The 14,277-nt window shown below is 49.5% G+C and overlaps 1 protein-coding gene across 2 annotated transcripts in view; it reads right to left on the bottom strand.

Moving 5' to 3' along the window:
* GPN2 (GPN-loop GTPase 2) overlaps nucleotides 1–13,645 on the bottom strand; it is a 160,513-nt gene extending 146,868 nt beyond the window's left edge. Inside the window, exon 1 of one of the 2 annotated variants that reach the window (XM_075335907.1) lies at nucleotides 13,102–13,645. In XM_075335907.1, the coding sequence (XP_075192022.1) occupies nucleotides 13,102–13,581 (480 nt within the window). In that variant the 5' untranslated portion in view covers nucleotides 13,582–13,645. The remainder of the gene's footprint in view (nucleotides 1–13,101) is intronic. The other variant, XM_075335908.1, reaches the window with a different exon arrangement.
* Between the last annotated feature and the right edge of the window lie 632 nt (nucleotides 13,646–14,277).

Genomic DNA, 14,277 nt, shown 5'->3' with positions numbered 1-14,277 from the left:
GGGGCACCCAATATATGATGTGAAAACCTGAAAAGAGGAGGATAAGTTGCTCACCCATTTTGAGCCGAAATCCGGCGGGAAAAATAAAGTAGACAACCAGTAATGCGTATCAGAAAGGTCCAGTATAGTCTATCCCTGTTGTGTGGAGAACAAATGTACAGGAAATAGTCCTGTAATACTAAGGTATTGGTGTGCTGGTAAAATATATCATAGGAAGGACTAAAGAGGAGCATACCTGTGTGTAGGATCTTGGATGAATTCCATGGAATAATGGCTGAATGGACTACTATTAAGTTGTCCTATATGGAGAATGACATAAATCAAGGTGATCTATGATGCTAACAATAGAGTAAGTATGTATAAATATAAGATAGGTATGAAACATACCTGTATGCATAAGAACTACATGAAACACCAGGGAAACAGAATAACAAATTATTCTGTTTCCCTGGTGTTTCATGTAGTTCTTATGTTCTATTGTCACTATTATCATATGATCATTCTTAATCTTTATTTTACACCTTATTGTCTGGTATACCAGTATGTGACTCCTTTGTCCGTTTGCATATTTATTCATTTGATGCTTCGCACATATGTCATATAGTGTCTTGAATTATTCAGATTTTACTATGACGGTATTATGAAATTTGTCCATTGTATATTCCTCTAATCCCTTATTTCTCTTTATTACAGAACTAATCATCTTGCTCTTGAGCACTTCCTGTCATCACCTGTCAGTGACCCACTTCACCCTATAGCATATCAGCTATCCCATCCAGCACTGGAGCCACCCAGCAACGCATATAGGCACTGACACCACTGTTTTTGCCTGAGTTTTAATACCCATGCGCGATTTGCTCCTCACACTGCATTCTCCCTCACTTCCGCGCTCCATAAACCAGATATGACGCACCGCTCATGTGATCCACGGTCACATCAACGCTTATGGCATCTGCGGCATGCGTTTCACGCCGGCATGCATGACTTCCGCGTGTCACACACCGAAAGTCACGTTCCCAACTCCACTCATCAGTTAAGGTCGGTCACTGCAGCATTACCCTGCACAGGACGCACAGCGCGCACATCCACCACCACATACGGAGGGTAAGGGGTGCTTCACACACAGTGAGGTCGCTGCTGAGTCACGGTTTTTGTGATGCAGCAGTGACCTCATTAGCGATCTTGCGGTGTGTGACACTGAGCAGCGATCTGGCCCCTGCTGTGAGATTCCTGCTCGTTACACACAGCCCTGGTTCGTTTTTTTATTGTTGCTCTCCCGCTGTGACGCACAGATCGCTGTGTGTGACAGCGAGAGAGCGACGAAATGAAGCGAGCAGAGAGCAGGAGCCGGCATCTGGCAGCTGCGGTAAGCTGTAACCAGGGTAAACATCGAGTAACCAAGGTGGTTACCTGATATTTACCTTTGTTACCAACCTCCGCCGCTCTCACGCTGCCAGTGCCGGCTCCCTGCACATGTAGCTGCAGCACACATCGGGTTAATTAACCCGATGTGTACTGTAGCTAGGAGTGCAGGCAGCCAGCGCTAAGCAGTGTGCGCTGCTCCCTTCACATGTAGCTGCAGTACACATCGTGTAATTAACCCGATGTGTACTGTAGCTAGGAGTGCAGGCAGCCAGCGCTAAGCAGTGCGCTGCTCCCTACACATGTAGCTGCAGTACACATCGGGTTAATTAACCTGATGTGTACTGTATCTAGGAGTACAGGCAGCCAGCGCTAAGCAGTGCGCTGCTCCCTGCACATGTAGCTGCAGTACACATCGGGTTAATTAACCCCGATGTATACTGTAGCTAGGAGTGCAGGCAGCCAGCGCTAAGCAGTGCGCTGCTCCCTGCACATGTAGCTGCAGTACACATCGGGTTAATTAACCAGATGTATACTGTAGCTAGGAGTGCAGGGAGCCAGCGCTAAGCAGTGTGCACTGCTCCCTGCACATGTAGCTGCAGTACACATCGTGTAATTAACCCGATGTGTACTGTAGCTAGGAGAGCAGGGAGCCAGCGCTAAGCAGTGTGCGCGGCTCCCTGCTCTCTGCACATGTAGCTGCAGTACACATCGTGTAATTAACCCGATGTGTACTGTAGCTAGGAGTGCAGGCAGCCAGCGCTAAGCAGTGCGCTGCTCCCTACACATGTAGCTGCAGTACACATCGGGTTAATTAACCCCATGTGTACTGTAGCTAGGAGTACAGGCAGCCAGCGCTAAGCAGTGCGCTGCTCCCTGCACATGTAGCTGCAGTACACATCGGGTTAATTAACCCGATGTATACTGTAGCTAGGAGTGCAGGGAGCCAGCGCTAAGCAGTGTGCGCTGCTCCCTGCACATGTAGCTGCAGTACACATCGGGTTAATTAACCCGATGTGTACTGTAGCTAGGAGTGCAGGGAGCCAGCGCTAAGCAGTGTGCGCTGCTCCCTGCACATGTAGCTGCAGTACACATCGTGTAATTAACCCGATGTGTACTGTAGCTAGGAGTGCAGGGAGCCAGCGCTAAGCAGTGTGCGCTGCTCCCTGCACATGTAGCTGCAGTACACATCGGGTTAATTAACCCGATGTGTACTGTAGCTAGGAGTGCAGGCAGCCAGCGCTAAGCAGTGTGCACTGCTCCCTGCACATGTAGCTGCAGTACACATCATGTAATTAACCCGATGTGTACTGTAGCTAGGAGAGCAGGGAGCCAGCGCTAAGCAGTGTGCGCGGCTCCCTGCTCTCTGCACATGTAGCTGCAGTACACATCGTGTAATTAACCCGATGTGTACTGTAGCTAGGAGTGCAGGCAGCCAGCGCTAAGCAGTGCGCTGCTCCCTACACATGTAGCTGCAGTACACATCGGGTTAATTAACCCCATGTGTACTGTAGCTAGGAGTACAGGCAGCCAGCGCTAAGCAGTGCGCTGCTCCCTGCACATGTAGCTGCAGTACACATCGGGTTAATTAACCCTATGTATACTGTAGCTAGGAGTGCAGGGAGCCAGCGCTAAGCAGTGTGCGCTGCTCCCTGCACATGTAGCTGCAGTACACATCGGGTTAATTAACCCGATGTGTACTGTAGCTAGGAGTGCAGGGAGCCAGCGCTAAGCAGTGTGCGCTGCTCCCTGCACATGTAGCTGCAGTACACATCGTGTAATTAACCCGATGTGTACTGTAGCTAGGAGTGCAGGCAGCCAGCGCTAAGCAGTGTGCGCGGCTCCCTGCTCTCTGCACATGTAGCTGCAGTACACATCGGGTAATTAACCCGATGTGTACTGTAGCTAGGAGAGCAGGGAGCCAGCGCTAAGCAGTGTGCGCGGCTCCCTGCACATGTAGCGACGTTATGATCGCTGCTGCTTCTGCTGTGTTTGACAGCTAAGCAGCGATCATAAAAGCGACATACAAGGTCGCTTTTACGTCACAGAAAATGATGACGTAACAGCGACGTCGTTGTCGCTATGTGTGAACCCAGCTTAAGTGGCTCGCCCATAAGCTTTGTAATCCTTTATCTCATGCATACTGTCATTATCTCCTGTTCGCTATACTTTCTCTCCCCCCTGTTTACTCTCCCTCCTCCTTGTTCCCTTTAGTCTGCCTATCCCACAGGAGTTTCTCCAATACCTCCATTCACAGCCAGATCCTGGGTCTAAACCAGCCTCCCGCATAATATGGTAATTTACGTTTTAACCCCTTGTTATCCCAAGTTACCTAGTTATATGGCACATTTCACTCCTACCTTATTTCAGACTGATTACTGCCACTAGAAGTGATAGCAGATATGGCCTATTGGTCCTGTGGTTCATTTTGATACTATAGCACTCACAGCCAGATCCTGGGTCTAAAACCAACTTCCCACATAATATGGTAATTTACCTTTTAACCCCGTGTTATCCCTAGTTTCCTATCTATATGGCATATTTTACTTTTTCACTTCTACCTCATTTCAGATTGATTACTGCCACCAGAAGTGATAGCAGATATGGCCTATTGGTCCTGTGGTTCATTCTTACACTAAGTTTGAGGTAATTAGACCTTTTCCATACCTATTCCCATGTTCTGATCCATTCTCTGGCATACATTCTCTATCCCTTGTTTCTTAGGTTATTGACACCATTACGGTCATTTACTACATTATTACCTGTGCTTACCACTTCATAAGCAGATAGGCCTCCCTCCTGTAACCTTGCATACAGGTATGTTTCATACCTATCTTATATTTATACATACTTACTCTATTGTTAGCATCATAGATCACCTTGATTTATGTCATCCTCCATATAGGACAACTTAGTAGTCCATTCAGCCATTATTCCATGGAATTCATCCAAGATCCTACACACAGGTATGCTCCTCTTTAGTCCTTCCTATGATATATTTTACCAGCACACCAATACCTTAGTATTACAGGACTATTTCCTGTACATTTGTTCTCCACACAACAGGCATAGACTATACTGGACCTTTCTGATACGCATTACTGGTTGTCTACTTTATTTTTCCCGCCGGATTTCGGCTCAAAATGGGTGAGCAACGTATCCTCTTTTCAGGTTTTCACATCATATATTGGGTGCCCCCCTTCACTTTTCATGAATCTTTGTACCTCTCTCCACAATTAAGTTACTTATACATAACAATATAAGGTCCTTCTTGTTGTGATGATGGTCTCTATGTTGTATCTCCCTCATTTCTATACAATAATGTCGTATCTCAATTATTGTTGTAACTGTATGCACCATTTACCCTTGCTGATATCTGTTTTTCTGTCTATCTTCTACATGTAAAATATATTGCAGTCCGATTGTCCGACCAGATGAAGGCCTAGGGCGGAAACGTCGTCCAGGTGGACTTTCTACTATTGTACAGCACCTTATTCACGCATTCCAAAGAAAAATAGATCAAGAATCTTGAACTTGTGTCCATTTTTGGGAAATTGCACAGAGTGCCGGGGTTCACTTTTTATCCTTCTGTCCTACACGATGAGCTGTGCAGTCACTCTTCTGCCAGTGTAGCCTGTCCTACATGAGGAGCTGTGCAGTCACTCTTCTGTCAGTGTAGCCTGTCCTACATGATGAGCTGTGCAGTCACTCTTCTGTCAGTGTAGCCTGTCCTACATGATGAGCTGTGCAGTCACTCTTCTGTCAGTGTAGCCTGTCCTACATGAGGAGCTGTGTAGTCACTCTTCTGTCAGTGTAGCCTGTCCTACATGATGAGCTGTGCAGTCACTCTTCTGTCAGTGTAGCCTGTCCTACATGATGAGCTGTGCAGTCACTCTTCTGTCAGTGTAGCCTGTCCTACATGAGGAGCTGTGCAGTCACTATTCTGTCAGTGTAGCCTGTCCTACATGAGGAGCTGTGCAGTCACTCTTCTATCAGTGTAGCTTGTCCTACATGATGAGCTGTGCAGTCACTCTTCTGTCAGTGTAGCCTGTCCTACATGAGGAGCTGTGCAGTCACTCTTCTATCAGTGTAGCTTGTCCTACATGATGAGCTGTGCAGTCACTCTTCTGTCAGTGTAGCCTGTCCTACATGAGCTGTGCAGTCACTCTTCTGTCAGTGTAGCCTGTCCTACATGATGAGCTGTGCAGTCACTCTTCTGTCAGTGTAGCTTGTCCTACATGATGAGCTGTGCAGTCACTCTTCTGTCAGTGTAGCCTGTCCTACATGAGGAGCTGTGCAGTCACTCTTCTGTCAGTGTAGCCTGTCCTACATGAGGAGCTGTGCAGTCACTCTTCTGTCAGTGTAGCCTGTCCTACATGAGGAGCTGTGCAGTCACTCTTCTGTCAGTGTAGCCTGTCCTACATGAGCTGTGCAGTCACTCTTCTGTCAGTGTAGCTTGTCCTACATGATGAGCTGTGCAGTCACTCTTCTGTCAGTGTAGCCTGTCCTACATGATGAGCTGTGCAGTCACTCTTCTGTCAGTGTAGCCTGTCCTACATGATGAGCTGTGCAGTCACTCTTCTGTCAGTGTAGCCTGTCCTACATGATGAGCTGTGCAGTCACTCTTCTGTCAGTGTAGCCTGTCCTACATGATGAGCTGTGCAGTCACTCTTCTGTCAGTGTAGCCTGTCCTACATGAGGAGCTGTGCAGTCACTCTTCTGTCAGTGTAGCCTGTCCTACATGAGGAGCTGTGCAGTCACTCTTCTGTCAGTGTAGCCTGTCCTACATGAGGAGCTGTGCAGTCACTCTTCTGTCAGTGTAGCCTGTCCTACATGAGGAGCTGTGCAGTCACTCTTCTGTCAGTGTAGCCTGTCCTACATGAGGAGATGTGCAGTCACTCTTCTGTCAGTGTAGCCTGTCCTACATGAGGAGATGTGCAGTCACTCTTCTGTCAGTGTAGCCTGTCCTACATGAGGAGCTGTGCAGTCACTCTTCTGTCAGTGTAGCCTGTCCTACATGAGGAGCTGTGCAGTCACTCTTCTGTCAGTGTAGCCTGTCCTACATGATGAGCTGTGCAGTCACTCTTCTGTCAGTGTAGCCTGTCCTACATGATGAGCTGTGCAGTCACTCTTCTGTCAGTGTAGCCTGTCCTACATGATGAGCTGTGCAGTCATTCTTCTGTCAGTGTAGCCTGTCCTACATGAGCTGTGCAGTCACTCTTCTGTCAGTGTAGCTTGTCCTACATGATGAGCTGTGCAGTCACTCTTCTGTCAGTGTAGCCTGTCCTACATGATGAGCTGTGCAGTCACTCTTCTGTCAGTGTAGCCTGTCCTACATGATGAGCTGTGCAGTCACTCTTCTGTCAGTGTAGCCTGTCCTACATGAGGAGCTGTGCAGTCACTATTCTGTCAGTGTAGCCTGTCCTACATGAGGAGCTGTGCAGTCACTATTCTGTCAGTGTAGCCTGTCCTACATGAGGAGCTGTGCAGTCACTATTCTGTCAGTGTAGCCTGTCCTACATGATGAGCTGTGCAGTCACTCTTCTGCCAGTGTAGCCTGTCCTACATGAGGAGCTGTGCAGTCACTCTTCTGTCAGTGTAGCCTGTCCTACATGAGGAGCTGTGCAGTCACTCTTCTGTCAGTGTAGCCTGTCCTACATGAGCTGTGCAGTCACTCTTCTGTCAGTGTAGCCTGTCCTACATGAGGAGCTTTGCAGTCACTCTTCTGTCAGTGTAGCCTGTCCTACATGAGGAGCTGTGCAGTCACTATTCTGTCAGTGTAGCCTGTCCTACATGAGGAGCTGTGCAGTCACTCTTCTGTCAGTGTAGCCTGTCCTACATGAGGAGATGTGCAGTCACTCTTCTGTCAGTGTAGCCTGTCCTACATGAGGAGCTGTGCAGTCACTCTTCTGTCAGTGTAGCCTGTCCTACATGAGGAGCTGTGCAGTCACTATTCTGTCAGTGTAGCCTGTCCTACATGAGGAGCTGTGCAGTCACTCTTCTGTCAGTGTAGCCTGTCCTACATGATGAGCTGTGTAGTCACTCTTCTGTCAGTGTAGCTTGTCCTACATGAGCTGTGCAGTCACTCTTCTGCCAGTGTAGCTTGTCCTACATGATGAGCTGTGCAGTCACTCTTCTGTCAGTGTAGCTTGTCCTACATGATGAGCTGTGCAGTCACTCTTCTGTCAGTGTAGCCTGTCCTACATGAGGAGCTGTGCAGTCACTCTTCTGCCAGTGTAGCCTGTCCTACATGAGCTGTGTAGTCACTCTTCTGTCAGTGTAGCTTGTCCTACATGAGGAGCTGTGCAGTCACTCTGTCAGTGTAGCCTGTCCTACATGAGGAGATGTGCAGTCACTCTTCTGTCAGTGTAGCCTGTCCTACATGAGGAGCTGTGCAGTCACTCTTCTGTCAGTGTAGCCTGTCCTACATGAGGAGCTGTGCAGTCACTCTTCTGTCAGTGTAGCCTGTCCTACATGAGGAGATGTGCAGTCACTCTTCTGTCAGTGTAGCCTGTCCTACATGAGGAGATGTGCAGTCACTCTTCTGTCAGTGTAGCCTGTCCTACATGAGGAGCTGTGCAGTCACTCTTCTGTCAGTGTAGCCTGTCCTACATGAGGAGCTGTGCAGTCACTCTTCTGTCAGTGTAGCCTGTCCTACATGATGAGCTGTGCAGTCACTCTTCTGCCAGTGTAGCCTGTCCTACATGAGCTGTGTAGTCACTCTTCTGTCAGTGTAGCTTGTCCTACATGAGGAGCTGTGCAGTCACTCTTCTGTCAGTGTAGCCTGTCCTACATGAGGAGATGTGCAGTCACTCTTCTGTCAGTGTAGCCTGTCCTACATGAGGAGCTGTGCAGTCACTCTTCTGTCAGTGTAGCCTGTCCTACATGAGGAGCTGTGTAGTCACTCTTCTGTCAGTGTAGCCTGTCCTACATGAGGAGCTGTGCAGTCACTCTTCTGTCAGTGTAGCCTGTCCTACATGAGGAGCTGTGCAGTCACTCTTCTGTCAGTGTAGCCTGTCCTACATGAGGAGATGTGCAGTCACTCTTCTGCCAGTGTAGCCTGTCCTACATGATGAGCTGTGTAGTCACTCTTCTGCCAGTGTAGCCTGTCCTACATGATGAGCTGTGTAGTCACTCTTCTGCCAGTGTAGCCTGTCCTACATGAGGAGCTGTGCAGTCACTCTTCTGTCAGTGTAGCCTGTCCTACATGAGCTGTGCAGTCACTCTTCTGTCAGTGTAGCCTGTCCTACATGAGGAGCTGTGCAGTCACTCTTCTGTCAGTGTAGCCTGTCCTACATGAGGAGCTGTGCAGTCACTCTTCTGTCAGTGTAGCCTGTCCTACATGAGGAGCTGTGCAGTCACTCTTCTGTCAGTGTAGCCTGTCCTACATGAGGAGCTGTGTAGTCACTCTTCTGTCAGTGTAGCCTGTCCTACATGAGGAGCTGTGCAGTCATTCTTCTGTCAGTGTAGCCTGTCCTACATGATGAGCTGTGTAGTCACTCTTCTGTCAGTGTAGCCTGTCCTACATGAGCTGTGTAGTCACTCTTCTGTCAGTGTAGCCTGTCCTACATGAGCTGTGCAGTCACTCTTCTGTCAGTGTAGCCTGTCCTACATGAGGAGCTGTGTAGTCACTCTTCTGTCAGTGTAGCCTGTCCTACATGAGCTGTGTAGTCACTCTTCTGTCAGTGTAGCCTGTCCTACATGATGAGCTGTGCAGTCACTCTTCTGTCAGTGTAGCCTGTCCTACATGTTGAGCTGTGTAGTCACTCTTCTGTCAGTGTAGCCTGTCCTACATGAGCTGTGCAGTCACTCTTCTGTCAGTGTAGCCTGTCCTACATGAGGAGCTGTGTAGTCACTCTTCTGTCAGTGTAGCCTGTCCTACATGATGAGCTGTGCAGTCACTCTTCTGTCAGTGTAGCCTGTCCTACATGAGGAGCTGTGTAGTCACTCTTCTGTCAGTGTAGCCTGTCCTACATGAGCTGTGCAGTCACTCTTCTGTCAGTGTAGCCTGTCCTACATGAGGAGCTGTGTAGTCACTCTTCTGTCAGTGTAGCCTGTCCTACATGAGGAGATGTGCAGTCACTCTTCTGTCAGTGTAGCCTGTCCTACATGAGGAGATGTGCAGTCACTCTTCTGCCAGTGTAGCCTGTCCTACATGATGAGCTGTGTAGTCACTCTTCTGCCAGTGTAGCCTGTCCTACATGATGAGCTGTGCAGTCACTCTTCTGTCAGTGTAGCCTGTCCTACATGATGAGCTGTGCAGTCACTCTTCTGTCAGTGTAGCCTGTCCTACATGAGGAGCTGTGCAGTCACTCTTCTGTCAGTGTAGCCTGTCCTACATGAGGAGCTGTGCAGTCACTCTTCTGTCAGTGTAGCCTGTCCTACATGAGCTGTGCAGTCACTCTTCTGTCAGTGTAGCCTGTCCTACATGAGGAGCTTTGCAGTCACTCTTCTGTCAGTGTAGCCTGTCCTACATGAGGAGCTGTGCAGTCACTATTCTGTCAGTGTAGCCTGTCCTACATGAGGAGCTGTGCAGTCACTCTTCTGTCAGTGTAGCCTGTCCTACATGAGGAGATGTGCAGTCACTCTTCTGTCAGTGTAGCCTGTCCTACATGAGGAGCTGTGCAGTCACTCTTCTGTCAGTGTAGCCTGTCCTACATGAGGAGCTGTGCAGTCACTATTCTGTCAGTGTAGCCTGTCCTACATGAGGAGCTGTGCAGTCACTCTTCTGTCAGTGTAGCCTGTCCTACATGATGAGCTGTGTAGTCACTCTTCTGTCAGTGTAGCTTGTCCTACATGAGCTGTGCAGTCACTCTTCTGCCAGTGTAGCTTGTCCTACATGATGAGCTGTGCAGTCACTCTTCTGTCAGTGTAGCTTGTCCTACATGATGAGCTGTGCAGTCACTCTTCTGTCAGTGTAGCCTGTCCTACATGAGGAGCTGTGCAGTCACTCTTCTGCCAGTGTAGCCTGTCCTACATGAGCTGTGTAGTCACTCTTCTGTCAGTGTAGCTTGTCCTACATGAGGAGCTGTGCAGTCACTCTGTCAGTGTAGCCTGTCCTACATGAGGAGATGTGCAGTCACTCTTCTGTCAGTGTAGCCTGTCCTACATGAGGAGCTGTGCAGTCACTCTTCTGTCAGTGTAGCCTGTCCTACATGAGGAGCTGTGCAGTCACTCTTCTGTCAGTGTAGCCTGTCCTACATGAGGAGATGTGCAGTCACTCTTCTGTCAGTGTAGCCTGTCCTACATGAGGAGATGTGCAGTCACTCTTCTGTCAGTGTAGCCTGTCCTACATGAGGAGCTGTGCAGTCACTCTTCTGTCAGTGTAGCCTGTCCTACATGAGGAGCTGTGCAGTCACTCTTCTGTCAGTGTAGCCTGTCCTACATGATGAGCTGTGCAGTCACTCTTCTGCCAGTGTAGCCTGTCCTACATGAGCTGTGTAGTCACTCTTCTGTCAGTGTAGCTTGTCCTACATGAGGAGCTGTGCAGTCACTCTTCTGTCAGTGTAGCCTGTCCTACATGAGGAGATGTGCAGTCACTCTTCTGTCAGTGTAGCCTGTCCTACATGAGGAGCTGTGCAGTCACTCTTCTGTCAGTGTAGCCTGTCCTACATGAGGAGCTGTGTAGTCACTCTTCTGTCAGTGTAGCCTGTCCTACATGAGGAGCTGTGCAGTCACTCTTCTGTCAGTGTAGCCTGTCCTACATGAGGAGCTGTGCAGTCACTCTTCTGTCAGTGTAGCCTGTCCTACATGAGGAGATGTGCAGTCACTCTTCTGCCAGTGTAGCCTGTCCTACATGATGAGCTGTGTAGTCACTCTTCTGCCAGTGTAGCCTGTCCTACATGATGAGCTGTGTAGTCACTCTTCTGCCAGTGTAGCCTGTCCTACATGAGGAGCTGTGCAGTCACTCTTCTGTCAGTGTAGCCTGTCCTACATGAGCTGTGCAGTCACTCTTCTGTCAGTGTAGCCTGTCCTACATGAGGAGCTGTGCAGTCACTCTTCTGTCAGTGTAGCCTGTCCTACATGAGGAGCTGTGCAGTCACTCTTCTGTCAGTGTAGCCTGTCCTACATGAGGAGCTGTGCAGTCACTCTTCTGTCAGTGTAGCCTGTCCTACATGAGGAGCTGTGTAGTCACTCTTCTGTCAGTGTAGCCTGTCCTACATGAGGAGCTGTGCAGTCATTCTTCTGTCAGTGTAGCCTGTCCTACATGATGAGCTGTGTAGTCACTCTTCTGTCAGTGTAGCCTGTCCTACATGAGCTGTGTAGTCACTCTTCTGTCAGTGTAGCCTGTCCTACATGAGCTGTGCAGTCACTCTTCTGTCAGTGTAGCCTGTCCTACATGAGGAGCTGTGTAGTCACTCTTCTGTCAGTGTAGCCTGTCCTACATGAGCTGTGTAGTCACTCTTCTGTCAGTGTAGCCTGTCCTACATGATGAGCTGTGCAGTCACTCTTCTGTCAGTGTAGCCTGTCCTACATGTTGAGCTGTGTAGTCACTCTTCTGTCAGTGTAGCCTGTCCTACATGAGCTGTGCAGTCACTCTTCTGTCAGTGTAGCCTGTCCTACATGAGGAGCTGTGTAGTCACTCTTCTGTCAGTGTAGCCTGTCCTACATGATGAGCTGTGCAGTCACTCTTCTGTCAGTGTAGCCTGTCCTACATGAGGAGCTGTGTAGTCACTCTTCTGTCAGTGTAGCCTGTCCTACATGAGCTGTGCAGTCACTCTTCTGTCAGTGTAGCCTGTCCTACATGAGGAGCTGTGTAGTCACTCTTCTGTCAGTGTAGCCTGTCCTACATGAGGAGATGTGCAGTCACTCTTCTGTCAGTGTAGCCTGTCCTACATGAGGAGATGTGCAGTCACTCTTCTGCCAGTGTAGCCTGTCCTACATGATGAGCTGTGTAGTCACTCTTCTGCCAGTGTAGCCTGTCCTACATGATGAGCTGTGTAGTCACTCTTCTGCCAGTGTAGCCTGTCCTACATGATGAGCTGTGTAGTCACTCTTCTGCCAGTGTAGCCTGTCCTACATGATGAGCTGTGCAGTCACTCTTCTGTCAGTGTAGCCTGTCCTACATGATGAGCTGTGCAGTCACTCTTCTGTCAGTGTAGCCTGTCCTACATGATGAGCTGTGTAGTCACTCTTCTGCCAGTGTAGCCTGTCCTACATGATGAGCTGTGCAGTCACTCTTCTGTCAGTGTAGCCTGTCCTACATGATGAGCTGTGCAGTCACTCTTCTGTCAGTGTAGCCTGTCCTACATGAGGAGATGTGCAGTCACTCTTCTGTCAGTGTAGCCTGTCCTACATGAGGAGCTGTGCAGTCATTCTTCTGTCAGTGTAGCCTGTCCTACATGATGAGCTGTGCAGTAACTCTTCTGTCAGTGTAGCCTGTCCTACATGATGAGCTGTGCAGTCACTCTTCTGTCAGTGTAGCTTGTCCTACATGATGAGCTGTGCAGTCACTCTTCTGTCAGTGTAGCCTGTCCTACATGATGAGCTGTGCAGTCACTCTTCTGTCAGTGTAGCCTGTCCTACATGATGAGCTGTGCAGTCACTCTTCTGTCAGTGTAGCCTGTCCTACATGATGAGCTGTGCAGTCATTCTTCTGTCAGTGTAGCCTGTCCTACATGAGGAGCTGTGCAGTCACTCTTCTGCCAGTGTAGCCTGTCCTACATGATGAGCTGTGTAGTCACTCTTCTGCCAGTGTAGCTTGTCCTACATGAGACGTGCAGTCACTTTTCTGCTCACCCTCAGGCCCCAGCTCTGCAGCCGCCGCAGGATGGTTGGCAGGGCAGGGTGGTGGGTGTACAGCTCCACTTGTCCGGGGCAGTCAAACAGCAGGTATGTCCCCCGGAGACTGCGAAGTCGATCACGTAACCAGTCCAGGTTCTTTTGTAAATACTCCATACAGTATAGCAGGGCGCCGTTGGGCCCCAGGTGCAGTTCCGCCATCACCTCCGGAAGAGCCAGCAGTTCCTGCAGAGTGACCGCTGCCCCTGGCTCGTCTTCCCCGGCAGGGTCTAGATTAATAATGGAAGCCCGGCGACCCATGCTGGTAAGGAGAGAATGTACAGCACGGACATAAGTGGTTTTTCCGGAGCCGGGGGGTCCAATCACCGCCTGCCCAAATCCTACTAGCGGCAGCGCTGTACCATCGCTCTCAGCCTCCATGTTCTCAGATAGTGGAAACGACTTCCGCCAAGACTTGGCGCCCATTGATGACGTCATGCAGAGAGGGCCTAACGCAAGGGTAATGGCTAAATCCCAGTGGCCAGATGGAGTTCTGTGACGTCTCGCCCATGTGCCCAGAAGGGGCGGGGCCTAAGCCGACCTTGCTGATACCCGGAAGCTACATTATTCTTTTAAGGCCACGTGGGCAAAGAGTTGAAGCGGGGGTCTGGGAGTAAGAACCCCAGGGGGTGGGGTGAGCGAAGCCCCTCCTTGCTTCAGTATGGTGGAGGGAAGAAACACCACCAAGCCCACGAAACAAGCCGTCACGCCCACTATCAAAACCGGTCACGCCCACAGGTCCTTCTGCCCATTGGAATTTAGCCACAACCCTAAGGGCCCTGTGCGCACTAGAAAATGAAAGATTACCGCAGCAAACTGCACCCGAAAACCGCATGCGGTTTTACTGCGATTTGCCGCGTTTTTTCCACGGGTTGTTCCCTGCGGTTTTTGACCATTATCTATGGCAAAAACTGCAGGTACCTGCTGAAAAGAAGTGACATGCAATTCTTTTTGCTGCGAAAAACATGCAGCAAAACCTGTTGGTGAAAAAAAATGCAGTGTGCGCACAGCATTTTTTTTTACCATAGGTTTTGCTGGGGAAGGACTGCAGCAAAGTTCTAAATATTTTCTGCAGCAAAACCGCGGTAAAAACCGCAGCGTGTGCACAGGACCTAACAACACAAGGCAGCTATT

The sequence above is a fragment of the Anomaloglossus baeobatrachus genome, chromosome 2, assembly GCF_048569485.1.
Source record: "Anomaloglossus baeobatrachus isolate aAnoBae1 chromosome 2, aAnoBae1.hap1, whole genome shotgun sequence".
In the NCBI taxonomy this organism is placed as follows: Eukaryota; Metazoa; Chordata; class Amphibia; order Anura; family Aromobatidae; genus Anomaloglossus; species Anomaloglossus baeobatrachus.
The sequence above is the reverse complement of the archived record's forward strand: the minus strand, read 5'-3'. Positions and strand labels throughout refer to the sequence as shown.